Source organism: Branchiostoma lanceolatum, chromosome 12 (genome assembly GCF_035083965.1).
Source record: "Branchiostoma lanceolatum isolate klBraLanc5 chromosome 12, klBraLanc5.hap2, whole genome shotgun sequence".
Lineage (NCBI taxonomy): Eukaryota > Metazoa > Chordata > Leptocardii > Amphioxiformes > Branchiostomatidae > Branchiostoma > Branchiostoma lanceolatum.
The window spans coordinates 14,230,498-14,257,538 of record NC_089733.1 but is presented as its reverse complement, the minus strand read 5'-3'; the positions used below and the strand labels follow the sequence as shown (position 1 = coordinate 14,257,538).

At 40.7% G+C, this 27,041-nt stretch overlaps 3 protein-coding genes across 3 annotated transcripts; all 3 read left to right on the top strand.

Moving 5' to 3' along the window:
- Positions 1–1,020: 1,020 nt before the first annotated feature.
- LOC136445968 (3-hydroxyisobutyrate dehydrogenase, mitochondrial-like) lies at positions 1,021–7,436 on the top strand. Its single transcript, XM_066444227.1, has 9 exons — positions 1,021–1,132; positions 1,859–1,875; positions 2,311–2,439; positions 2,904–3,028; positions 3,521–3,642; positions 4,183–4,316; positions 6,069–6,145; positions 6,423–6,579; positions 7,078–7,436. Exons 1-9 carry the CDS (start codon positions 1,063–1,065, stop codon positions 7,234–7,236), a joined length of 990 nt encoding a protein of 329 aa, XP_066300324.1. The 5' UTR covers positions 1,021–1,062; the 3' UTR covers positions 7,237–7,436.
- Positions 7,437–13,686: 6,250 nt separating this feature from the next.
- LOC136446184 (26S proteasome non-ATPase regulatory subunit 10-like) lies at positions 13,687–14,832 on the top strand. Its single transcript, XM_066444497.1, has one exon. The coding sequence runs from the start codon at positions 13,721–13,723 to the stop codon at positions 14,417–14,419; it is 699 nt and encodes a 232-aa protein (XP_066300594.1). The 5' UTR covers positions 13,687–13,720; the 3' UTR covers positions 14,420–14,832.
- An 885-nt stretch (positions 14,833–15,717) lies between these two features.
- Positions 15,718–24,026, top strand: LOC136445644 (E3 ubiquitin-protein ligase Siah1-like). Its single transcript, XM_066443765.1, has 6 exons — positions 15,718–15,822; positions 20,931–21,148; positions 21,514–21,612; positions 22,239–22,379; positions 22,974–23,166; positions 23,736–24,026. Exons 2-6 carry the CDS (start codon positions 20,941–20,943, stop codon positions 23,911–23,913), a joined length of 819 nt encoding a protein of 272 aa, XP_066299862.1. The 5' UTR covers positions 15,718–15,822; positions 20,931–20,940; the 3' UTR covers positions 23,914–24,026.
- The last annotated feature ends 3,015 nt before the right edge of the window (positions 24,027–27,041 follow it).

The following is a 27,041-nucleotide window of genomic DNA, read 5'->3' as shown; positions in this document are numbered from 1 at the left end:
CACCCATGTTTTTTCAGAGATCAAGTTCACAACAGCTAAAAGGTCTGAACCTAAACCTACCATTATCTCATAAAGAGAAGCTTGTACAAAAGATTAGAATAGAGAAATGGTGATTTTTGCATGTTTGCTGTACTGTATTTTGATGATACTTTGACAATACCTAGGTGAAGATCCCCAACATTATTCAAGAAAGTGATATGTAAACATTCTGATTATTATTATAGCAATTAGAACAGAAAGTGATTTGTACAAAGTTGGGAACGTAAACATCGTGCATATAGTGATATTTTGTTGTGAACCCCTGTCAAACAAAAAGAAACTTCCTATGCTACAACTTGACATACTGTGATAATATCTCAGTGTACATGAATTGTTCTTATACTGATGATTTTCTGTCATTGAAAGCTTTCTGCTCATTAAAAGCCTCTTGTGTAAGAACTAAATGACTTTGTTTTCTTGGCTACGCTATGCAACCTCCTTGCGCTATGTCTAGTAAGTAACGTGAACATAGTTTGTGACAGGAAGCAATGCATTCACGCCACCTAGCAGGATAGAATAAAACTGCAACAAGAGAATCAAGCAGTGCGTAGTAACTTTGTACTCTTGCACGATCTTGCACCTTTTGGGCACTGCCCAAATTGCGAGGTATTATGCACCATTTTATGAATAAAGTATAGAAAAGATTCCATACTTACTTGAAGCTAGATAGGGATGATTTTTTTGGATTTGAAGAAGTGGAAAATAAAAAAAAGTATTAGGTTATCATTTCAGCGATAGATACACTTGTAGTACTAGTAACAACTCTGACTTGCAAAAATTCATTATATTATGGTAATGTTTAGTCATCCGAAGTTTCTGAACCATCTTCAGAGTAGCCTGTATTTACACAAGCTCTCAGCCGGAGGCGGTTACGGAAACCGGCTGGACACTAGGAGCGCGATTCGTCAGGCTATCTTCAGAGAGACTGAGTCGGATCATACATCTGCTTGGAGACAAGCACTTTCTACATCTCGCGTTAAATTCTCACGACGAGAAAACACGAGACTTTGTCAGACTTCAGAAATGGCTGCCGCGTGGTTTCGACTTGCTCGTCAGAGCTCTCCTTTTTCTGTTGTTTTCAGAGCCTTTTCAGGTCAGTAATCCCACATTTATGTTGCCATGACAACACGAAACCTTGACGGATCTAGGAGATTTACTTGAGATGTTCACAAAGCCAGGAATCTTTCACAGTTTGAGGAGAATCACTGCATGTCATCCATAAACTCCTGAACTCACATGCATACCAAGCGTAGCTAGCTTGAAAAGTGTGGACGTTTTAGTACAAAACTTGACATTATTCTGTTGTTTGCACGTTCTATACATGTTGTTTAGTACTTATCCTTACAGTATAAGTATGCTCTCATTTTGCTTTTAGAAGTGGGTCCGGTAAATAACTTCACATACTAGCATTTCAGCTGTTGTCTGAGCTTGTCTGTGATTGGTCAGGCAGGGGGTGTGACCAAGGAGGGGACGAATATGCAAATATTGTGCACCTGTCAGCTGAGCGTGGAATGATCATTTTTACAGAATCATCAATTGTAATGATAAATTCCTCAGCTCTGAATTAAGTATTAAAGACCATGATGTGAAGTTTTTCATCACTTTTAGAAAAAATACTTTTAGTAATGTAACCAACTGCTTAAGACTTCACTTGCAGTTACTGAAAAGTGATGAAATTTAAAAAGTGATATTTACCATGACAATTGATCATGCGTTTCGTAACTATGGCATTTGTCAATCCACAGTGTCTGTAACATGATGATGAAATTCATGATGGGAATAATGTTTTAATGTTATTTATATCTCCGTCATTTTACAGTATCAGCATCCCACCAGGTATGTATATCTTTGCTTCAATGAATTTTGAGTTGAGTTTTCAATTATGAATACCTTATCACATATGATAATATTAAACTAGGAAATAGAGCTTTGTACCTAAATGCATGTTCAGTTATAGATACGAAGATAGTAGTTTTGATTTATGCTGGCGCCTATACCTAAACCAGCTCGCTCAACTGATTATTTCTAATTACTTGTAAGTATGCACAGAGATCTGTCTTTTCTGTGGCAAGTTGTGATCTTTGCAAAAGGATAAACTTCTTATTAATCTCAAAGTTAAAACAAGTAGTTTCTGGTTTGTTGAGAACATAAATAGCTTGGTGTACTAGTATATAAACCTACATGTACTTAAGCTGCTGAGCCTCCTCATCCTATTTGGTTTGGATAAAAGGCTATTACCGTACTGAAAAACTTTGTCTCTTTCCTCACCAGGCCTCGAGAACACCGGTAGGGTTTATTGGTTTAGGGAACATGGGAGGACCAATGGCGAAGCACCTGATTGATAACGGACACCCAGTCATTGTCCATGATGTGTATCCTGAAGCTATGGTATCATTGCAGGTTTGTATTTTAGTTGTTGGTCCAAGATGCTACTGGCTAGGTTTTATAGTACATTATACTAGGAAAAGTAAGGGATGTCCCTGTAGCTCCACTCGTAGCAGTCTCACAGTTGAGCATGCATGTGTAGTTGGTAACTAGGAGACCTGGGTTCAATCCTTGGTCAGGACATCTCGGGGCTGCACCTGTCTTTTCGAAGGACGTAAAATGGGGGTCCCGTGTTCAATGAGGTGCCTGGAGCATACCAGCAACCTTCCCTGTAACTTTTGTGTAAGACTGTACCCTGCTACTGAAACAGCAAGGAAACTTTCAGCCCTATGTGCCACTAGGCACTACAGGGGTCTTAACAAACGCATTATTGCAGTTGTTTTAAACAAAAACTTAAACCATGAATGTCTCCTGTCCTACTGTGAAGTTATCCGAACATAAATGAATTTACTGTAACTGTTGTTATATCACGATGTTAGGATGCGGGAGCAGTCAAGGCCAGTACCCCTGCGGAGGTGGCCAGCAAGGCTGACAGAATCATCACCATGCTGCCCTCCAGTCCTCACGTACAGGAAGTGTACTGTGGAGAACACGGCATCCTCAGGTCTGAACACTCAATTTGTACTACAACAGTGCTGAAAATACACTTAAACCTAGAAATGTAGGTTCACAGAAAAAAACCTGGGTGCATAACATAACATAAGATAATAAGATAAAGTAGAATGTCAGTAAGACCATGTACAAGTATCTTGGTGCATTGATGCACACACACTCACACAGTAATAAATGTAGGTGCACAGCTCCAATTTTAAGTACACATGCACCCAGTATTTCCAGCCCTGTAGGGTCACATTTCCAAACCAATGCCCCACCGTTTACAGGCTGTTTTTTGCACTTTTTTGCACTTTTGTGTGTGGGGCCCTGTTGGACTCCAGGCGACTGCTGGGCTCTTTTGGACTCCAGGCCACCAGTTGATTTTATTTTGCACTGGGAAAATGATATGCCAGATCCAAGCCGTAACCTAATTGTGAAAACACCCATATCTGCTTTGAAAATTTCATATTTGATAAATACAGTTTGTGGATATTTCTTACAGCAAGGTGAAAGCAGGCAGTCTTTTGATTGACAGCAGTACGATCGACCCCGCTGTCTCCAAGGAGATGGCCGAGGTCGCAGCCAAGAAGGGCGGAGTCTACATGGACGCACCTGTGTCTGGAGGTATGTTGTTAATCACTTTTCAAGTGTTGCGGGAAGGTTAAGGTTTGTCTCCAAACCTATGCGTGTACCTAAAAAAGTTTGACAAATAACCTATATCAGAAAGTATGTGTGGTACATCATGTAGCTAACTGTCATAGTGGTATCTTGTCGTTTTGTATGAGGATTTGCATATTCCCAATCTGTTCAAGAATATTGACAACTTTTTTGTAATTTTCTAGTGCTAAATTGCCAAAATTGTCATCTTTGAGATGGAATTCATCTATCTTTACTTTAGTCTGGTTTGTTTGGGGGCAGGTACAGGTACAGGTACAAGATCTGGCGTACAGGTACTACTACGAGGTACACAGCCCTGCACAATTAAGTCATGTAATCTGTATCTTTGCTATATTTTGGCCACCCTTATCTTCCCTCATGATCTCAAATAAAAAGCAGCCAGCATGACAGTTTTTCATGGATGAAATATGGCACAAACAAAAAAACAAACAAACAAACAAACAAACAAGTACCTGTTTTCACCCCCCCCCCCTCTCCTTGGTCCAGGTATTAAAGCAGCTGCTGCAGCTACACTAACCTTCATGGTGGGAGGCAGGCAGGAAGAGTTTGAGGCGGCCAAAGAACTCCTACAGTTCATGGGGAAGAACGTGGTGTACTGTGGGGATGTCGGTTCAGGACAGGTAATGTTTTATATTCTAATTTAGGGCTCGAAATACTGAGTGCATGTGCACCCGTGCGCACCCAAATTTGGAGCTGTGCACCTAATTTTGTACTGTGGGTGCACCAGTGCACCAAGATATCTTTGTATGCTCTTGGGTAGAGGTACTATGGTACACTGTTATTTCAAACATTCTTGAAATTCAAGTATCTGAAAAAGTAATTTTACCTTTGTTTTACTTTGTTTGATGCAACTACTTGCTTGGAATTTTGAAGCTACAAGACATGTAGCTATAGAATTACATATTGAAGTTAAGAGCGTTAAACTTAAATTTGTTTTGCTGACATTCAACTTTATTCTGTGTTGTGCACCCAAAATTCTTTCTGCGCACCTAATTTTTTTGGTTGGGTGCACCAATGCACCTATTTCCAAAAATGAATCTCGAGCCCTGTAATTTCTAACGCAAACACTTGTTGTGACTATCAGAATCACTAAGTGCCAATGAATGGATTGATTGATTGATTGATTGATATGCCATATCCGGCTCTGTTCTTAGAATGCAAAGTGGTTTGTATGATCCAAATTCAGGAAGGCTTTTCAATGTCTTGGCAATTATAGTGCACAAAATCTTTCGGGTGGTTCTATGTTCACAGTTGTAGAGCTCAATGCATGGAACTCATCACGTTCTCTCTCTTACTCACACTCACGCTCACCATCCGGTTTATCGTCTTCTACTACAGTATTGTTTCAACTTACAACACTACAAATCAGTGTTTCCGCCAGAGGGGCGTCTTCCCGTCAAATGACGGCCTTATGTCGCTTTGGACGGCCTGAACTCAGACATAGGCCGTCCTCTTTAAAAAAAGACAAACTAAATGCCGAGAAATCGGGAAAAAAATACGAGAGGTCGGCATAATTTCTTTGTTTTTCTTTGTTACTGCGGGCGTGGGGACGCTCTATGTCGTTGGACATTCACATCCTTTGTTTGTTGCTATTGTTAAGCTTGCGAAGAATCGATGTCGGTGCCTTTGGCATACGGTGATCTCATTAAAAACCCGTTTTTCAAGACTCAATCGAAGAAAGTCATCGAAGAAAACAAGGAAAAACGTAAACAAAACAAGAATTTCGCCCGTGCATTTCAGCCTCTACGTCGTGATTTGCCGCGATTCGCCATCATTTCTGACCGTATTCGACACAATATATATTCCTTTGAATGTTTTTCCGTGAAAATTCTCCGTATGTACCGTAGATAAATCGTAATTTTCGCTATGAATTCATATAAGTCGAGCCGCAACCTGCCCCGTCCCGGGCCGTCCGCCATGTTTTTAAGCTCATTGATATGCAAGGTTCTAAGCGCTGATTGGTCCGCGTCATAAAAACCTGTGCTCTGATTGGTTGACGGCAAGATGTCACGTGACCACAGAGCGGGAAAACCCCTTTACACTTCCGGCGCTTGTGGTCAATATAGATCGCATTTTGTGACGATTGAAGCAGTATTATAGCGACCTTCGTAACAAATTGATTTTGAAAAATTAACAAAGTCTTTTCTGATCACAACATTCAGTTACTTTTCCTGGTCAATTAATTTTCGCGGTACGGTCAATTAATTTTCACGGTACGGCCCTCCCCAAGTGGACGGCCTCTCAGTCGCGGTCTGGCGGAAACACTGCTACAAATGCCTCCCTTCCCCTCCTACTTCAAAATTAAGTCCCCGCCAACTTTACTGTATTTTTCACAAGCAACAAGGATCAAATGCGGTATGTCTTTTCTACAGGCTGTGAAGATTTGTAACAACATGCTGTTGGCCATCGAGATGATCGGCACATCAGAGACCATGAACTTGGGCATGAGGTCAGCTACATTTTGTTTGCAATGAAGAGGACTTCTAATCAAATTAGTCTTTATCATTTCCGAGTAGAAACAATTGAAATTTAACTTGGAAAGAAAATACAACCATGTCTCGTGTATGTTTTAAATAAATGTGTTGAAATTTGTCTCTACCATTGACAAAAATGTAATTGGGTACTGTGTAATTTTGCTTCTTTTCTATGTAGATTTGTGTGTCTATAACAATATCAATGACTGCTGCTTCGTTTTACACTTAATTGATATTTTATTTTCATTCCAGACTTGGTTTGGACCCAAAGTTGTTAGCCAGTGTGATAAACATGAGTACTGGTCGGTGTTGGGCCAGTGACACCTACAACCCTGTCCCAGGGGTCATGGAGGGTGTGCCCTCCTCAAACAACTACCAGGGAGGGTTCGGGACTGCTCTCATGACAAAGGTAGGATAGTCTCAGAGTTCCGACACCGCGTGGGATTGTGGCTAAGGTCAGAGGTTAAGGTCTCTCAGAAATAAACAAGTATCCACGTGCCCACATGTCTGGACAAAACATGGTTTACATTCCTGGGCAAATTTTGCTCGGAAAGGTCAAGTTTTCTGCTAGGACAGAAGAACATGTATTTTTGAAATCTGGCCCAAATGTGAGGGACCTTAGACTTTGACCTAGACCACAATGCATTGCAACTGCACATGGGCATTCACAACTATGAGATGGCTTATAGCTACACTAGCATTATTTCTAGAAGGAATAATATTTGTAGCCTGGTATAAATCCCATTCCAGCTCTGATTCCATCCTCTGATCACTTCCCTGCAGCACCTGTCAGCTCTTGAAAAATGTTAAAAGATAGTTTGTACAATATATATAGCAAAACTGTTATTCATGATGACACCTGTTCAGATAAAGCTAATTTTTTTCTCTTTTGATCCCCCCATGCTAGGATCTTGGTCTTGCCCAGAATGCTGCTACGGCAACCAAATCGCCGACGCCCCTTGGTTCCCTTGCCCACCAGATCTACAGAATTCTATGTAACAAGGGCTATCCACTTAAGGATTTCTCCTCCGTCTTTCACTATCTCAGTGAAGAAGAAAAGAAATAGGTAGTACCAAACTAGCAATTGAACTGTAACTGTAGCATTCATAGATCTTCTCGTATGGGAGGGGGGCTATGTACCATCTTAGTGCTCAAATTTTCTGGAGAAAGAAAGAAAGGCTTATTACAGCAATATCCTCGTAAGATCTTGTACCTCTCTAATCATGTTTTCAAATTTCTTCCCAATGATTCAAAATATATGCAACTTCAATGAAATATCAAATCCTATCCATACATAATAATAGAACTGTACATTTCTCACTTGCCAAGGATTCTGCAACAGTTAGTCAGCTGCCTCCAATAAAGCAAGCCACGCCATATAGCAGTTGCTTAAGCAACTGGATATGATTTTGGATTTTCCAAAATCACATCCAGTTGTTTGAGTAACTGCTATTTGGCGTATTTTATTACCTGGATGTCTAACCTTCGTCGACGCCGTGCCTAATATGGAACTGTTTATTTCATGTGCATGCAAACATTCACACTTAATATGTAAATACTGAACAGTGAGCAACCATACCTAATATGGATGTACATTCCTGTTCATACCTCACATGGAAATGTTGAATGATCAATACCTGTGCCTCTCTAGCCTTCAGCGTGTACAAGCGTTTTAAGGTGTTATTGTAAAATACAATAGTTAATTATCGTGTAGAAATCAGCAAAAAAGGATGATGGCTATGTGTGAAAAGACAGTGTTTGGAGTAATAGTTAAGAGAAGCTCAAAGGAACAATGTTGAATGTGCCCAATTATGCCATGTCGTCTAATGCTGGATTTTTAAGATGTGAGTTTTAGAAGCTTTTTCACAAATCATGCTTATTACGATGATGTGTTGTATGGTACAGTACTTAACAATTTTGTGACGGGAAAAAGTTGAGTTAGCCCTCCGAAGATACAAGATATGTATGATCGATATGAACACTTCACAAACTCACACAGTTGATTTCCTTGATCATGCTTGCTACATTTGTAATATTCTTTACCTAGTACTTTGTGGAATGTTGTGTTGGCATTTTTAGCATTGTTGTCGCCATTATGATAGTTCTTCACACTACACTACACTATTTCATGAGAAGTAAAGTGTAAGGTTTTACAATAAAATGGTGAAAAGTGTGTTGTATTTTGATTTTTTTAATGTACAAACATGTACAAGAATGAAGAACCAGCCTCAAATTTGAGAATTTGCAGAGGAGTGTTTCATTAGCTGTTTGGGTACATACAGAGAACAAAACAGTTTAAATATTCTTTCTCAGGCAGTTATATAAAAATCGGTTATCATTCAACTTGATTTAAAACAAGAGCTTTTAAAAAAAGCTGGCGTTTCGGCTACGTTTATAAGTGTGAATTGTCTTTTCCCTTTACTTGAAGTAAAATCTGCCAGAGGAAGTCACTCAAGGGCTGTTCAGTCTATAAGAAAAATTGTCATTTTGGGAAATGAGTACTGTTTTAATAGAGAAAGGCAGATTGGGGAAAGTAATTTTGAAGTTACGTCACTTAACTTAAGTGCTTTTGAAAAAGCTGGTCTTGGCCTACAACTTGTACTTATTTGTAAAATGTATAATAGGCTCATTATAAAAGCTATCAATGTAATTATGTACATGGCACGCAATAAAACATAAAATTTGAAAAAGCACCATTGAATCATCAGCACTATGGTAATTAAGTGAAATAGAAGTTCATAACAGCTAAGGTTCTATCTAAAATGACTACCAAATGTCAAACAAATCAACAGCTACCTCATCCGTATTATTCTGGTTTCCGCATTTACAACATTTCTTCCTTATTTTCCTGGGTAATTTTGCTAAAATTCATGAAAATTCCCATAGTTTTGTGCCGAGGGGCGCCACTTTCCACGTCCGTGTTGTCTGAATGAAGTCGATACTGAACAATGGAGCATTTGCTACTGTAACAAAGAATCGCTGTTTTGCAAACAACATCAAGAGCCTCTGTTTACATCGGGGATAGAAGTTTAGTGGCGAGTGTTTTGCAAGAATCATCTTACCGCGCATAGGAGCCGCTGCACGGTATTTTCCATTACAATGAACAGAAAAATTCGAATGCCGGGTTTGGAATCTATGAAGTCCTGTTCATAAGACAAAGGCCTTGTATATATTAAATGAATATTTAAAAATAACAAATATAAATTATTTCTTTATTTATTAATGAAAAAAAATGATATTCATAAATATGATATTGATAGATTAATATAATATCAATATATATTTTTGATATTCAATATCTAAAAAGAAAAAAAAATCCATGCACGGACACGAAACCGGATCTTCGTTTCCGAAGTGCTTCGCGTTGCCAGATCGGCCAAGCTGCAGTACGTAACTACCTGCTCTAGACGTAATGCTATAACCTCACTATATGGTATCATTTATGCCGATTTTTGGTCGTTTTCTTGACGAAATCATTTTTTTTTCTTCTGCAATCTTGTGGAATAGATGTAATATGCAAAGGTACCCGGGTCACCGGTTCCTCACTGGGCGCCGAGTAATGAACGCGTGAACAAAATAGCGTCGTCGCTGGACGTCCAGCACCAAAGAAAGTCATCACTAGAAATCCAGTGACGAACGGCTTTATTCCAGTAATGAAGCCCCCTCGGTGCTGGAATTCCAGCACTGAATCTTGCCTCGGTGCTCGGTTTCCAGAAATGAACTCCGCTCATCACTCGGCTTCTAGTGATGATCTCCGCTCGTCACTCGGGTGCCAGACAAGTAGGCTGGTTCAAAGGTCATTCATCACTGGTTACCCAGTACGGAGGTCCCGCGGTCACGGGTTCCACGCTAGATTTACCAGAGATGAGTGACTCTCTAGTGCTGGAAGCCGAGTGATGACATTACTTCGTTAGTGGCCTTCCAGTGATCACATATCATTATCACTGGAATGTTCCAGTGCTAACTATTAGACAATATTTTGAGTGCATTTTGAGTCGATACCGTTACGGCGTACTACAATAAGACAAAGCCGGGAACCTTTACACCGTATATTTTTTTAATGATTGATTTGTCAGTGTACGGTACTTTTGTGTGACACGAACAATTATTTATTCAAGCATCTGGATATAGTTTATTCCGTCCGGGAGCTTGCCCGGCTTTGCTACCGCCCGGCAGGTATTTTGGCCTTTTTTCGTATTAAAGCGTAATGTTACGTAAATTGATGCGTACGTTAGCGTAAACTGCACATCGGATTAGCTGGCTCGGTTTACAATTACGGTGCGGAATCTGGTTTTCCAGCCCCGCGGGTACTCTCATCTCTCGGTTTCCAGTGATAATTCAGTGATTTCCAGTAATGAAGTCGCCTCATTGCTGGAAGGCCACAGATGACAAAACTTCATCACTGGAAGTCTAGCGATGAAGGCACCTTCGGTGCTGGACACCGAGTGATTACTAAGGAACCCGTGACCCGGGTACTTTTGCATGTAATATGGTCATTTTTCAGGATATCAAAGTCCGAAACCACAATGCAATGATATTTCCGAACAGTTGTAGCAGTTACATGCGGTCGCCGTCCTGTGTCACATGCAAATCTAGCCTGCCTGCCTTTTCGTGCTCTCTTGCCATATAAGGCAACGGCTATACAAGGATTTGGGAACGTATTGCCATATAAGGTCTTATTGTGTGCGACACAGTGTTGAACCAAGCTTCCCTGGTTCCTGCCTGCAAGGTAAAAGCCAGGACAATGCGTTCCGGCGCGCATGCGCCGAAACGCAAAAAATCATTTACATAAAAGCATTGATCAGTAAAACATCCAACAAGGTAAAAAGAACCATACCATGGGCATTGTGAAGTTTTGTTCATAATACACAAATGTAAAAGGGCAACGACCTGTGGGTCAAAGATCGGGTCATATCAAAGTGCTTTGAACTACACATGACGATGGGTGAAATCTACCGAAATTCAGTATGATTTGATGAGTAAACATCACAGATTGCTATATTGTGACATAATCGAGTTAATAGTATACCAAGGGTAGTCAGCTATGCAGAGATTTCAATAGGCGACCCACGGATCTTTTCTGCATAGCCGACTACCCATGGCACAATATTCACTATATTTGGCCAATCTCTACTATTTTCCCAGCGATCCGCGGAGCCTGGTAGAGGCTAATTCTTTGACGCGATTGGCAAATAAAACAATCCCCCCGCCCATTCAAAATTGCCTTGAAAAATAATTTGTTATTCCTAGGCCGAGATGTAACTTTACCTAGCAAAAACACACACACACACCTCCAATCGAATAGCATAATCCAAGACGCAACATTTGTTCTCGAACAATTATTATCACTGGCCGTTGCTATGGCACCTATACTCGATTGTTCACAGTCGAACAAGGTATTGATAACTCAAGTTAGCTGTGCGACTTGATGTTGCATAAGGTATAAGTGAATTTGTTTGTCAACTGTTGAACTAATACACCAAATATGGGAACAACTGAATCTAAGGCGGAAGCTAAGCCAGGTTTCATGGCAAGACTGGGTTGCGCCTGTGTCTGCCCGTTGAAGAAGCGGCTCTCGAGGAAAGTTCTTGGAGAAGGAGGTCTGTCGGTGGTGTCAGAATCTTTATCTCGAAGATCACCACTGCTACCTGGTAAAGAAGAGATTATTTCTTTCGCCCCTTTAATTCGCTTAGTGCATTTTGGGATGTGACCGGCTTTTCCGTTACATGCTACTCTCCAAGCAGAGGTTGAATGGGCAGATCGTCACCGTTTCATCATATCATCATCATTTTCGCTAGCCCATTCAACCTCTGCCCCCGGTCGGCCGGTTGAATGGGCTAGCGAAAAAAAACGGCATACGATAAAACGTTGACGATCTGCCCATTCAACCTCTGAGTATTACATGCACCCAGCCCGTGTGAGTAAAATGCTCGGCAGTCAGAAAATGTTTCAAAATTCCATCCCAACATCTGCCAAGAGATTATTAGCGCTTGGCATGTTTTAGTACCCAGCTTCGAATTCGTAATTTCTCAACTAGAACGTGAGTGTTTGTCAGTACATGCACATTGTTAACCACCTGTATGATCCTGTATGTATCGTCCTGTAGGTGTGCGTCTTGTAGTACCCATCAAGACACGGAGAGACACTCCAGAATCAGAAGACTCGGAGATCTCCGATGTTTCCCTGGAAGAGAGCTTATATTCCTCTTCGGAGGAGAGCACCATAAGTAGCCCCGAGTCACCGTTGTCGGCACTCGACACACATTCAAAGCGAAGGATGTTTGACGCTGATCCCACCATCACGGGAAATACAAAGTCGAGCACTCAAGGACCGGCAAGGAAACGTCCGAACGCAGTCCGGATAATCCAGGTCACAGAGGCGGCGAAGGGAAATAGGTGTATTTGCCTGTGCACGCATTTCTAGATGAAGCCCGATGCCAGATACGGCGGGATCCGGATTAAGCGGAGCCGGCTGGCGTGGAAGGGAGGGTAAGTCCCTTTTTGATGGCACGATACATACATTGTACCAGTCAAGTTAAGTCATACAAACAACACAGCAGCAAGTGTGGATGACATTCTCTGCAGACTCTAATTCTAATGCAAGAGGGTTCCCTTGGAAATCAGTTACAATGTTAACTGAAGGGACCACCCTATTGATGAATAGATAAATAAATAAAGAGGGTTGAATTTTCAAAATAGACACCATAAACATTGTAACAAGATTTGAAGCGACAAAACATGGTGACAGCCAAGAAGTCTTTTATTCCTGTATTCAAGACTAGTATCACTTAATTAACACCCCAAGCAGAGGTTCGGCTCCGGCTTATTTTTGACGTTGTCTTTGACACTGCATGGCGACACAAATTTGAAAAAGGGGCAAATTAGAAAACCAGACAAAAACGTTGGCGACCACACTGTTGCCAGTTTTACACTCGGACTTTTGCAACTCAGTTTCTCTTCTACAACTACAGTCATGTCTATACCTCACCAGTGTCACTTTCACAAGTACAATCAAGGCTACAACACGATATATATTTTCAAATTTTGATAATACTTTCTCGTCATGATGACCGTCTCTGACCGTTTCTGAATTTTTTTAAAAAATCAGGCGAAAATTAATGAGCGCGCTGCTGTCATCCATAAAATTAACTTGCTGTGGCCTAATGCATGTGGTTTGATTTGTTCTATCCATTACTAGTAGTTCATGCTACACATATATGTATGCCATCTCAGTTACAAACTTTGGATGGAGAGCTTCAAGTATAGAAAACAAATCTGAGATAGTATCCTTCCCACTCTGTGTCATCATGCTTTCGGTCGCTAGGGGAGTCTCTGATAGGGAGATCGTGTATCTGGGGTAGCCATGTAATGCGCTTCAGGAATAAAATATCAATGCATATCCATTCTAACGATACATTGCCTAATCGAATTTTGATCAATCTATGGAAATTGGGCAAATAGCATCATCCGTTTTCCTTAGTTTATTTCACTGAAAACCCCTTCCCCGCCCCATGCAGGAAGTGCCTGGCGTTGCTGACTCACAGCTCCAACATGGCCGCCGTGAACGGTGCCCAAACTGTGTCCGATGTAGAAGTCTGTAACCTGGCATTCCAGGGCAACGCTGGTCGTCTGAAGGAGAAGATCACGGAGAACAGAGGCTTGGTCAACGTGACAGACCAGGACCGGCGTATCCCCCTTCACTGGGCGGCGTCCGCGGGACAGAAAGAGGTGATCGAGCTACTGTTAGAATACCAGGCTGACGTCCATGCTCGAGACGATGTCAACTGGACCCCTCTACACATAGCGTCCTCTGCCGGACACCGAGACATCTGCACGGCTTTCATCGCACACGGGGCTCAAGTCAATGCCGTCAACAACACCGGGCAGACCCCCCTCCACTACGCCGCGTCTCGCAACAGAATCGAGATCGCCGACATTTTGCTGACCCACGGCGCTGACCCCAACGCTCCTGACCAGTACGGAGCCACGCCACTCCACCGGGCAGCGTCCAGAGGTAACGTGAGGATCTTGACCATGCTGCTTGACCACCAGGGGCAGGTCAACGCCAAAGATAGCCAAGGGAATACCCCCTTACACTTGGCTTGTGAAGAGAACTTGTCGGAGGTCGCCAAGTTGCTGGTAGAAAACCACGCCAGTCTCCACGTCCAAAACAAAGAGGAACGGACCCCTCTGGACCTGGCAGAGAAGTCATTTGGAAGGCTGCTAGAAAGGATGAGCGAGGCACAATAGTAACTTGTTGTCTCACAAGTCCCGGATCTTTGCCATCGCATTGAACTTGCTCAATCATTTTGACAACACACAGCTAGATTTACTAGGATTTAAAGAGTTTGTTATCATTCCATTTCCCCCCTTCATATAACTTCTTCTTTCTCGTAATATCTAAGTTCTAACATAGGAAGCAAAGATGTACAAGGGACAAGTCAAACCATAGACTGGAGGAATATTAGAACCTCCTTGATCAAACTACATGTATAAGACCATGCGTAGTATAGCTACTGTTAAACAGACCCAAGCTTCTATATTTGTTGTAAATACAGGGCAGGGTTGACAAAGAAATATGGTTCATTTTTGCACAGACAGACCTTTTGATCACTCACTGGATTCAACTTCAAGGATGGGATGCAATAAATGACAATATGATATTTTGAGTGTATTTTCAAGTTTGTATATGTATGTTTGTATGTATGAGATTTAATAGGCATGGTTACATGTTAATAAGATGCCAAAACACCACTCTGATCTGTACATCTCCATGCAAGAAGAATATTCACCTTGAATATTCACCTTGAAGTTCAGCCAGTAGGTACCCTTAAGACACTGAAAGCAGATGCGTTTTAAGCAAAACGGTTGCCAGTTCGCTACGGATTACATGGAATCAAATATCCACGAAGCAGGCATAAGTTCAGGCACCAATTGCACTTTTAAAGTCTACCAGGCTCCAGAGGTGGCTGGAAGGAGTAGACATTGGATAGATATGCTAGAGGAGTTAGTCCGCTATAGGCGGCTGGAAAGAGTAGATATTGGCCCAATAGACGGATAACATGAGTAGAGTAGAATGACAGAGGAGTTAGTGCGCTCTGAACGGCAAACCGCATTCCTATACTATAGGAATGCGGTTTGCCGTTCAGAGCGCACTAACTCCTCTGTCATTCTACTCTACTCATGTTATCCGTCTATTGGGCCAATATCTACTCTTTCCAGCCGCCTCTGGAACCTGGGTATATAGGCTAACTTTGGTTAGCAAGAGACACTGATTGAAGAAAATCCACTCCACTTTAAGAACATTAACGTTACGCTCTACTTTGAATTGAAGCGGTTGGGCTACCAATTTTGTGGAATTGTAACGGCTGCAGCTGATATCTCTAGTCTATAGCTAGGTAAAAGTTCACGCAGGCCATTTAACGATCATTCGGAAGGATCATGAAGCTCAAGTCATTCCTGCAAACCCCAAGCCTCCGTCCTTGTCGTACCGCAAACTCCCAGTAGGCGGCGCTCGTGACTAAGCTTTCGAATCAGCGCGATGACTCATGGGATAGCAGTCTGAGCTGTGACGAGACGGGGTGACAACCCAGAAGATTGTTGCGGTCTGGGAGCTGTAAAAACGGCGGTTTTTCACACAAATTTAGACTCCGGTGGGTACCTATCGACTTCTAACATGTTTATGGTGATATATAGATACGATTTACTTACTGAACAGTGTATTAGGTACCGCTAAAGACACGGGATCGGCTTCGAACTACAGTCGTTGTTGTGAAGACCTCGACTGAAAAACAGACATGGCCGCTGAGCTCAGTGGGGGCGAATTTTTGTGTCTCGGAGTACACTGCCTGTACTTTACAGCCTGTTCTAACGTTTGTATGGGTGTTGTTGGTTTACCTGTACTGTAGGTTTAGTGCGAGTGGAATATTTGATGTTTGGTACACCGTTTCGCGTAAATTATTAGGATGTTTTTGTGAGTCTCAGAGAGTGTGTTTTAGAGCAACATATCGAAACCACAGGAGAGAAACATTTGACCAGAGGGGGGTAGCTTTGCAGTGTTGAAGTCTTGAAAAGGTTGTTTTCTTTCCTGTATGACTGCGTATTCGTCTTCCTGAGCTAAAGATGAATATGTAGACAGGTGTGTTGCTCACCTGTTACCTGTCACACTCATCGCACTTGCCAGGGGGCAGAATAATTTCTGGAATAATTTATCACGGGAGCAATCACATCAGGAATACTGTAAAATGCGTTTAAGTTAGACTGCTATTCGTATTGAAAAAGGCTTGTTTTGTCATCTGCCCACCAACCACCTAGTTTCAACTGTCAACTAAAAACCACAGCAAACACTCCATTTTCTCCCTAATGAGAAATTGAAGCACCGCAAACTTGAATGTTTTTACAGAAAATTTAGGCTGTATTGCTGAAAACATACCCAGTTTTTCAGATGTTTGACAGTTGGCCGAGAGACTATTATTCATATCAGAAAAGCTAGAAAACATCATAATGTTCTATTGGTTCTACGTAACATCTGCTTGGAGATTATACCGTAAAATTCCTATTTACGTACGCAGCCCTCCTAACGTACGCACCCCCGATTTGGGGACGATTGCGGGCCTGACTCAGTGAGTTGAAACGTTCAGGGGAAAAACCCTCCTAACGTACGCACCCCCTCTCCAGCATTTCGGTGGCTAGTTAGAGGTTGACATGATCATCCGTCTGATATGTTTACCGACCGAGAAAATGTTTCTGGGTAGAAAATATCAAACAATTTAGATATATGTATTATCTATCTTTTATTACTGATTGATTGTGTAGTAGCATTCCACACTTCATTTGCATGAAGATGTACCGTACTCTCATGCTGATATGCAAATTTTCCGAAGAAGAACCCCTCATAACGTACGCACCCCGACTTTGGCGTCGGCCTGGAGCACCTGCTTGCAACTTGAAAAGTTTAAAAAGTGCGTATGTAAATAGGGATTTTACGGTAATTCATATTAGCTCTTTAGCAGCTTTCCTTACTTCGTTGTCCCTCAGGGTTCATTAGCAGGGCCCAAAATAAGTACATTTGGAGATGTGGTATTTTTAAGTTCACCGGTTTTGCAGTCACTTCTCAGAGATACTGCGAACTTTCGATTGCCACTATGCTGTGAACTCAAATGTTTTCAGCAACATGTGATGAGTCATAGTGCCTACATGTGGCCTGTGGCTTACCAAAAATCAACTTGTTGATATTTCTTCTGAAATGTTTTTCTGTAAAAAGCAGATGGAAGGTAGGTGTTCGGAGAAACGTTGATATGCCAATATTGAAAATATCTCTTCCAGAGTCCTGTGTACATCCTTCTGATCCCTAGATGGAATTTCGCTCCTGGGACGGACTAAAATTCCAACCATTCTGTCCCAGTTGACAGACAAAAATCGAAACTTCATGATGACATGGTTGAGATTTCTGGTGCCTTTCTCACAGGACATAGAGATCTCGCTGCTCTGTCAAACAACTTGTGATGCAGACAGAAAAATTTAGAGCTGGAAAAAACCCTGCCTTTGAATGTATAAATGGTAAAATGTCACATGGTATAACTACCCACTTTTGGTCCTAAAACTTAAAAAACTGCTTCTGAAAAGAATGTCAGCCTTTTAAAGAGATTCAACTACAAGGTCTGGCTAGCAAAAACAGGACTGTAAACTTGTAACATTCCATTTCAGAACCTGTACCAACCTTTGCTTGTAACATTTGAAAATTAAATCCTCAACCTCATGTAACATTTGAATCCTCGACCTTATTATACTGTATCTAGAAGCGTCATGGCAACTAGGCCATCACAACCTTGAACCAGATCAACCTGAAATGTTTTCATGCATTTTATGTTTTGCCAGACTGCCTGTACCCAACCTTTGGTCCAGATGGAGTCAATAGAGGATTCATGTCAGATTTGTAGAGCCTAGGTGAGACACTGAAAATTTGGGTCAGAAGAGTCATTGATGTTTAAAGACAATTCAATCTCTAGAACTGGATAAGATATATCTTGTAACTGGATAAGATACAAGGTTCAAGGATAAGATGTGGAGATTAGTTCCAGACTCTTAAGTGACATCCATCACTCTTCATTCTGCGTCAAGAGAAGAAGAGTGCTAGATGTCACTCAAAATGTCCGGAAGTAATCTCAGAATCTTCTCCAGTTCCAGAGATTGAAATGCCTTTTAATTTTGTTTACCCGGATGTCTAACCTTCATCCAGGAGTCATTGGTATGGTTTGTTCTACCGCCTTGGTGAAGGGCCATCGCCAAAACTCAGCCTTGCACATGTCAAGGTCACATGCACCAGCACTCCAGGGTGTCAACAGTTGTTTTGAATCCACTGCTGGTCTAAAGAACTAGCTAGCAGCTGTATTGTGAAGTAGCATGATCATTGAAATGAAACAGAATGGTGTTTACCATGGTAGACATGAATTCTAGTGACTTCTCTCTTGTTTTATGTTCTTTCCATTAGTACATGTCCGGCACCAGGGTTTGAAATACTGTACTTCTTTTACTCAGTTTTAGGCGGACAACCTAAGCCGAAAGCAATGATTGCCCCAGTTCTGTTTAGGCACAAATTTGTTCATAGGGCTGGGTACCAAGTACATCTACGTACTGGACAAAGGTTTTGGCCCCAATCCATTCAAATGAATCCATTTTGTTTTCCTCAATTTGACATAAGTTGTAAATAAGTTGAATGTGCGCAGCACTAAACAAAGAATGGTTGCGGCGAAACTGGGTATCCTGTATTTTGAACCCTCACAAAGATCAAGAATGCTCATTATAATTCACCAGGCTCCCCCTCCAGAACTTTTTTCCTGATCCAGCCTGCACTGTGGTTGAGTGAAGTAGGTGGCAATGAAGGGGTTGGGGTTTTGTGCGCGTGAGAAATTTGCGCGTGAAAAACTTGCGCGTGAAAAATTTGCGCGTGAAAAAGTAAAGTTCAAGAAATGTGTCAGAAAATGTGCACTACAAAACTCTTAGGCAGAAAAATGTTACCCCATGATATGATTTTTCATCTGTTTCCTGAATTTTGGGTTTGAATTTTAGGTCCCTTGGGAATATCTAAGCTGACTCCCAAGGGATTTAAAACCTTTTTGGAAGTTTTAAGCTTAAAGCTTGAAATAAGATGCCCAGCAATGGAATTAAGTATCTTATTGTTGCATTCTACAGTTCAAATGTTACTCTTTCAATCTTCAAGTGATTTTTAAGTGATTTTCAAATGTTAAGTTTTCACGCGCAAAAAAGTTTGAAATTTGCGCGTGAAAGAATCTGCTTTAGAAAAGATGAAATTAGGCTAATAGAATGGAGAAAAGCCTCAAATAGTTACATTTTGCAATACAAAACCTTATATAAGTAAGTTGACTATGTATTTCTTAAAGATTTAAGTGATTTTCAAATGTTTAGGTTTCAAGCCCCCAAAAGTTTAACTATTCCCAAGGGACTTATTCCTAGGGGACTAAAAAATCAAAAGTTTTCAAACCATAAATTCAGGTGACAGATGAAAAATTGTATCATGGGATCACATTTTCCTGTCTAAGAAAATTATACTGCACATTTTCTGACACATTTTAAAGAAATTTATTTTTTCACGCGCAAATTCTTCACGCGCAAATTTTCACGCGCAAATTTTTCACGCGCAGAAAACCCGTTCCCCAATGAAGTCACTACAAACAAACATAAGTACCTGTTGAGGAGTCTTGACCCAGGTGAAAACCAATTGTGCACCACTTCGATTCTTTGGTTACATGATTTTAGAAAAAAGAGTCAGTCATGTGGGGCAAAGAATCATTGAGTCAAGCCTTTGATGTGAAATTCTGATTAAGGTTGTTAGACATAAAATTATTGTTGGAAGGTACAGATATTTCTTTATTAGACAACATAAAATTGCAAATTTAGATACTTGATGTCCTTTTTGTACATATGGTGAAGAAAGGTATCCCACACAGTAAGAACTAATACTCTTAATTGCCACAAAGACCTTTTGTATTGCATCTTTTAAGTTAAGAGTTATGATAATGATGATGATTATACCTAGGCTACAGTACTGATAATAGTGCTCATCCCCAAATTGTGGTCAAAATGATTCCATGATAATGTCTTGTATTTTCAGCATATACATTATCAACAGGTTCCATTCTTAATAAATTCCCTCAAAATGTTTTGTTTTTCCTGGTTGTCAAGGTGTTTGAAGATTAGTGAGTTTGTATTGCTGCAGCAAAAGTCTTAAGTTTCCATTGTTTATCTATTTACCCATAATTGTTGTTATTTTCCGTGGCTATCCAGGTGTTTGAAGAAGAGTGAATTTGTATTGCTGCAGGAAAAGTCTAAAGTTTCCATTGTTTATCTATTTATTGTTTTGTTTTTTGCGTGGCTATCAAGATGTTTGAAGATTGGTGAAATTGTATTACTTGCAGCAAAAGTCAAAAGTTTCCATTGTTTATCTATTTACTCATGATTTTGTTGTTGTTTTCCATGACTGTCCACTGTCCAGGTATTAGAAGATTAGCAGACAGACAATAATGTTTAGTGCCAGAAAGCTTGTCCATTACATCTTATAAGTTTTGCTATGATATTGATAATAGTTATACTTAGATAGATACTACTGATCCCAAAATTGTGGCCTGGAAAATGTCTTAAAAATTTGTTTTTCTTTAACTTTTTTTCTTCTTTTTTTGCATCAACAGTTTTCATTGTGTATTCATTTACTCATATTGATATTTTGTTTTTCATTGCTGTCCAGGTGTTAGAAGATGAGCCGACAGACGATAAGCGGGAAGCCGAACCGGCACACACCGACGAGCAGTGCGACGTCGACGCAGGACCTGGCGGGACTGTTTGAGTGTCCGGTGTGCTTCGACTACGTCCTTCCCCCCATACTACAGTGCCAGAGCGGACACCTGGTGTGCTCCAGCTGCAGACCCAAGCTGTCATGCTGTCCAACATGCAGAGGGCCGCTGGGTAAGGGGGTCTTGGACTTCATATACTGTTTATTGTAGTGTTTTAACATTCAAAAGACCAGTGGATAGGATACTGTTTATTGTCTTGTACACTTGCTTCAACTGTTTGTCATATCAGCATTTTTTTTCTAATGAAACAAGAGGGTAACCTGGCAAGAACATATTTAGCAATCATCCACAATTATGCATTCTGAATAACTGTTACACACGGTAACTGCTAGCTTCATCATTATGTATTTTTTGTAAAAGATGATCATCTTAGTTAGAGTGGCTTTTCTGTGGTAGCTGACACACTACAGGCAAAATTATCATTGAATTTGTTGTGTTAAGTGTAAGATGCATGTGAACTGTTTCTTGTTTGTTCAGGCAACATCAGAAACCTGGCCATGGAGAAAGTCGCCAGCACAGTCATGTTCCCCTGCAAGTACGCGTCGGCAGGCTGTCCTGTTACATTGTTGCACACAGGTAAGGTCAGAGGTCACGGGTAGGGTGGTGCATTCTTGGCAACACCACAGGGCTGAGCCTTTCTCATCCCAGTTTATTGGGTATAGATTTATGAATGAAATGACTTGATTTTGTGTAATATGCTTACTACAGTAACTTTCATGTATCCAACATAGGAAAATTTATGAAAGAAATGAATTGATTTTGTGTGATGTGCTTACTAATATGTATCCAGCATGGATTACTTTTGTATGGTTCTAAATAGGTACCCTCAATACTTTTAAAAATGGGATATTGTCTGTCTATGTGGTAGTATGAAATCCTTATCTATCAAAGACTCTGTACACTAGTTCTGAACCCACTGTTCCTTCTTATACTGCAGTTATGTATTGTGTGTTGTATAACTATTTCACGCTTTCATTCAGCCCTCCTTGCCAACTTGTCAAAAGTATAGTTTGTTATACTCATAGTTTGTCATTTAGACCATAATTTGATTCAGAAGTGGAAAAATGGAATAGTGAATTAATCATTTACTGCCAATTTATGTCACTTTCCTTTGTCAAGTTGTTAAAGGATTAGTTTGTTACCCTGATTCAGCCGTAAGAGAGTGGATAAGAGGACTGATGCCTGTTTCTGTCCCCCAACAGAAAAGCCGGACCATGAGGAGATCTGTGACTTCAGACCGTACTCGTGCCCGTGTCCGGGGTCCTCCTGTAAGTGGCAGGGTTCGCTGGACGCCGTCATGCCACACCTGACACATGCACACAAATCCATAACAACACTACAAGGTCAGTTATGGTTTGGATTTTACTTTACCCTCGTGAAATATTGTTTTCGGACTGCCTATCTTTCTGTTTTTGTTACTGGAAATCCTAGTAGACACAGTGCAGCATTGCCATACATCCTCAGTGCTGCTATACTTAATTTGGGACTGGAAGGGTTTATAAAGGGCACAATACTTCCCCCCATTAACCCGGGGGCAGGCTGCCATCCCTGGTTGCCTTGTCCTTTATTTTGTAAAAAATACTATCGAATTTACAAAGCCCAACAGACTATACTATTGAATTTAAGATATGCATATTCCATGTCCAGTTGCTGTGATGCACATGTACTGTGTCTTGCACATTTACTGTGCTCGTAATTGCATTGCAGCTGATGCTTTATGTTTGCATTTTGTGCACAAGGAAAGGCTTACACATCCTCAACATACACATTGTTAACCCAGAGGACAGAGGCACCTTGCAGTCAACCCATGACATTTGTATGCAAGCATGTCTAACTCTCATGAGACGGCAAACAACATGCAATAAACCGGCTAGTGAGTGAGTGAGTATGCACATGTCCTGCCCTTATTAAACATTTCTACACCTGTTCCCCAACAGGAGAGGACATAGTGTTCCTGGCCACAGATATAAACCTCCCCGGGGCGGTGGACTGGGTCATGATGCAGTCGTGCTTCGGACACAACTTCATGTTAGTCCTGGAGAAGCAGGAGAAGTACGACGGACACCAGCAGTTCTTCGCTATTGTACAGCTAATAGGTACCAGAAAACAGGCCGAGAACTTTGCCTACAGGTAACCTCATTCATTTGCTTGTTTGTTTGTTCATTCATTCTAGTTCAAAATGACATTGCAACATTGCATACAGTATGTGTGTTATTGTGTGAGAATACCAAATTGTTTGCAAAAAGTTTTTGAATATAATTCTGTTTTGATTAACTTCCACCTTAGCCATCTTCCTCTTCCTTAACCTTCTTTCTGCTAATGTGCCTATTGCTGTATTTGGCAGCAAATTTGTATTAGTTACAGGTGTACTTTTGTTTATATGGTTGGGTTGTAAGGAAAAGGTTAAAGTGGCAACAGCACTTACCATGCAGGTATGAGAGTAAGTAATGTACATTCTGTATACTGTCAATTTTGTTCATGGGGACTTGATTTGCTGTTAGAAGGGAATGGAGGTATTCACAGTTGAAACAAGACAGTAGTAAGACAGAGCACTTGGTGTGATGTGTTCATGGTGAGATCACACTGCAAAAACCATGAACATAAAAAAACATGGCAGTTCAAGACATTTAGTACTCGTCAACTCAAATGGAGGTGAAACCAAATCACTATGGTAACCACGCTTGTCCTTGCCCTTCCAGACTGGAATTGAACGGCCATCGGCGGAGACTGACGTGGGAAGCCACGCCCAGGTCGATCCACGAGGGCGTGGCCTCGGCCATCAGCAGCAGCGACTGTCTGGTCTTCGACACCAACATCGCCAGACTCTTCGCGGATAACGGGAACCTAGGAATCAATGTCACCATCTCAACCTGCTGAGATGGGTGTTAGCTACTAGGCCTTAGGCTGAAGAAAAAAGATGTTGTGTTTCCGGTTACAGTCCTGAAAAAATTGGGGTCGATTGGACAGGATTCTCTCTTTTTCGCTTGTTTTCAGATTTTGGCTGAAGAGATCCAACACTGGTGTTTTCAGCATGATATTGTAATCATACAGACATACATTGTACAAGTACAAGTAATTTGATGAATTGAGCAAATAAGTACACTGTTTACTTCACATTGTTACATCAACTGTGCAATCCCTTCTGTTAATCGTGAGTGCAAAATACAGAACGTTTGTTTTGAATTTCATCACTCAGATGACAGATCGAAAATTATATGTCCCATGCCAGCAGCCGACCCCAAAAAAGGCCAGGGTCAGCGGGTTTGCTAGGGTCGGTAGGGTAACCTAAAACACAACATTTTTTTCCTAGGCCAAACCAGTTCATTATGTGGTTCTTGGAGTCTGCCAGCTCTAAACGTGCAACTAGGAATAAAAAGGAAAACGGACAGCTGACTCCTTGTCAAGCATAAATGTAATTTTACATCTTGTCAGTTTAATAGTTATGTACAGAAAGACATCCAGGAACCAAAGGGCTTGGTGGGGCCTAACATATTTCTTTTTGTTTTCTCTTGTGATCCGATCACTGAAGGGTAGTATAAGGGTTACTGCAGACAGGATATCTGATTATTGTGTACCATGTGACTGCCAAATAACTGTTTATGTGCCTATACTTCTCCTAGTGGATCTGACCCGAAATGCTTTTCAAGCTAGAGTAATGCCTATATGCTATAAATGACGCAAACAGAACTTATATTAACTATGAAAGACTAACTTTAAAAAAAGATTTGACAAATTTGTGTGTAAGTATGATCTTGGACTTGTTGGTCTTCCAAAACAGAAAATTTTAAACGTACCGGAAATTAGAATAAAAGTTGTTACGATGAAGTTTGGTTTCAAAGATGCTTGTGAATATGTCTTTCTATCTTTCAAATCCAACACAGAGAACAGTTTTGTTTTTGCCTTTTTGGGAACCAAGAGAAGATGTTGCTGACAAATTGACATATCATGAACTGATTTCAAAGGAAATCTACATCCCCGCACAAGAGATAGAACCTGTAGATCATCTTAAGTAAGACGCAGCAACACTGCTCTGTCCTGTATCACGCGAATTTCTCACCCAAGGATGTTCATTCACAGTCTGGTTATATGACAGTACTCTCCAAGCAGAGGTTGGTGGGGAAGATTGTGACCGTTTCATCATATGCCCCTTTTTTCGTCGGCTATCCCCACCAGTAGTAGTAGTCCACTGTTTTCTGCTGCTGCAGTAGTCAAAACATCCTGCAGCCGCATTCAGTCTTTCTTCAGTCCTATTTCCTATCCCCACCAACCTCTTGAAAAACGGGGCATATGATAAAACGGTCACGATCTTCTCCACCAACCTCTGCTTGGAGAGTAATATGACAGGTGACACACACACAGTCTCATGACTCATGATGTATAGAAATATGTAAATGAGTTTTAAGATGTCACAAGTAAGCCGCTATATCTAACTAGAAATTATATAAAGTAGCATTTTGCTTACCTCTTTGATACATATGATTATTGTCACTGTTGCAGAATTTTTGTTGTTTCAGAAGGAAAAGTGTGGATTTTGATAGGGCTATTCCACTGAAAGAGGGGGTAAAAATGAAAGGGTTTTGGTTAAGCAAAAGCAATATATATGTATGATACTTTGGTAGATGGTGGTCCAAAGTCTTTACCTCCCTTTCAATGGAATAGCCCATAGGATGCTGTTACATTATCTTGGTTGAATGTTATATGAATACAGGACTATCATAACAATAGTATGCTGTAAAATGCTACACTAGGACCATTTTAGCAAAGCAAGGAAACTAGCACAACTGGTTTCTTGCGTCATATTTTTACAACATGTATCTGTATTTATGTATCCATAATTAAGAGCAGAATTACTGACTTGGCCCCAACAAAACGTTAGCCAAGCTTGTATGTTAAGCCTTAAAACAAGACTGATATGAACATGGACTAATTTAACGGTTTGGCGCACAGACTTGCAATAGATGCAACTTGCATGAATCTGAAGACATATTTCTTGACATATCCTTCCAAAAAGGAAAAGTTTTGTTGAACAATTACACTTCTAAAAGAAGGGAAACTTTTGATTTCTTTGCCAAATGCATTGTCTACTGTGTTTCAAGTCCAATGCTGTTCCTGTTCTAGTGCCATCTCTTGTGTCAATGAATTGTCCAAACCAGAAACCTTGATCATTCTATCTTATTGTTTCCCCTTCCTCTGCATGACAACAAACCTGTACAGCAAAAGGTGTAGATTTATATGAAATGAAAAAAAAAATATTAAAGGGGGCTCAACCCCAGAAGCCAGTGTTCTGTTTCTTCAGATACTTTATTTTTTATGAAACATTATTTTTGCAATGTCTTTCTGGATACTTGTTCCTCAATTTATTGGCCTTAGCAAGGAGGTTTAATCAAGCTCCTTGGCCTTAGCAACTTCATTTTACACTTGCTTCGGGCCAAAAATTGATTTTGACCTTGCCAATTGCCCCACTAAAAACACTATCAAAAAACAGTACAATAAAATGGTTGATTTTGTAGCTCTGAATATGTGGTCTCGTTGAAAATACACCAGCTTCTGGGGTTGAGTTCAAACAAGAACAAGATGAATTCCGTTTTATCGAATATTTATGCTTGCATGACTCTGTCCATGTGATGCATTTGTGGTAAATATCAGCTATAACATGCTGCCTATAAACTACTGTTTATAAACAACGTTTATATCATTGTTAATGTTATTCAGATTGTAGCCATATGGATACTGGGAGGAAAGTTGATAATGTTCGGTGGTCCAAGCAATAGAGAAAAATGGAGCAGTCAAGAAAATGTTACAATCTTTCCTCCCGATATCTGGTTGGGAATTGCAAACAGCTTAGTGGTGAATGCTAAGTTTTGGTATGAGCAAACATGTTTTTGCCTCTCATGTAACACAAGACTCAATGTTGGCCAAATGTGTTTTAAGAGGTCTAAACTTAAGCAATAGTAATGCCAAGGAGCACCTCTTAAAAAGAGCATGTCCTTGATGAGCGTATGGTC

Bases quoted from the DNA above. Each gene is read 5' to 3' on its own strand.
- LOC136445968 (XM_066444227.1), top strand. From the start codon at position 1,063: ATGGCTGCCGCGTGGTTTCGACTTGCTCGTCAGAGCTCTCCTTTTTCT. The intron at 2,440-2,903 runs GTTTGTATTTTA...TCACGATGTTAG, and splicing joins AAGCTATGGTATCATTGCAG to GATGCGGGAGCAGTCAAGGC. The intron at 4,317-6,068 runs GTAATGTTTTAT...TCTTTTCTACAG, and splicing joins GGGATGTCGGTTCAGGACAG to GCTGTGAAGATTTGTAACAA.
- LOC136446184 (XM_066444497.1), top strand. From the start codon at position 13,721: ATGGCCGCCGTGAACGGTGCCCAAACTGTGTCCGATGTAGAAGTCTGT.
- LOC136445644 (XM_066443765.1), top strand. From the start codon at position 20,941: ATGAGCCGACAGACGATAAGCGGGAAGCCGAACCGGCACACACCGACG. The intron at 21,149-21,513 runs GTAAGGGGGTCT...TTGTTTGTTCAG, and splicing joins AACATGCAGAGGGCCGCTGG to GCAACATCAGAAACCTGGCC. The intron at 21,613-22,238 runs GTAAGGTCAGAG...GTCCCCCAACAG, and splicing joins TGTTACATTGTTGCACACAG to AAAAGCCGGACCATGAGGAG.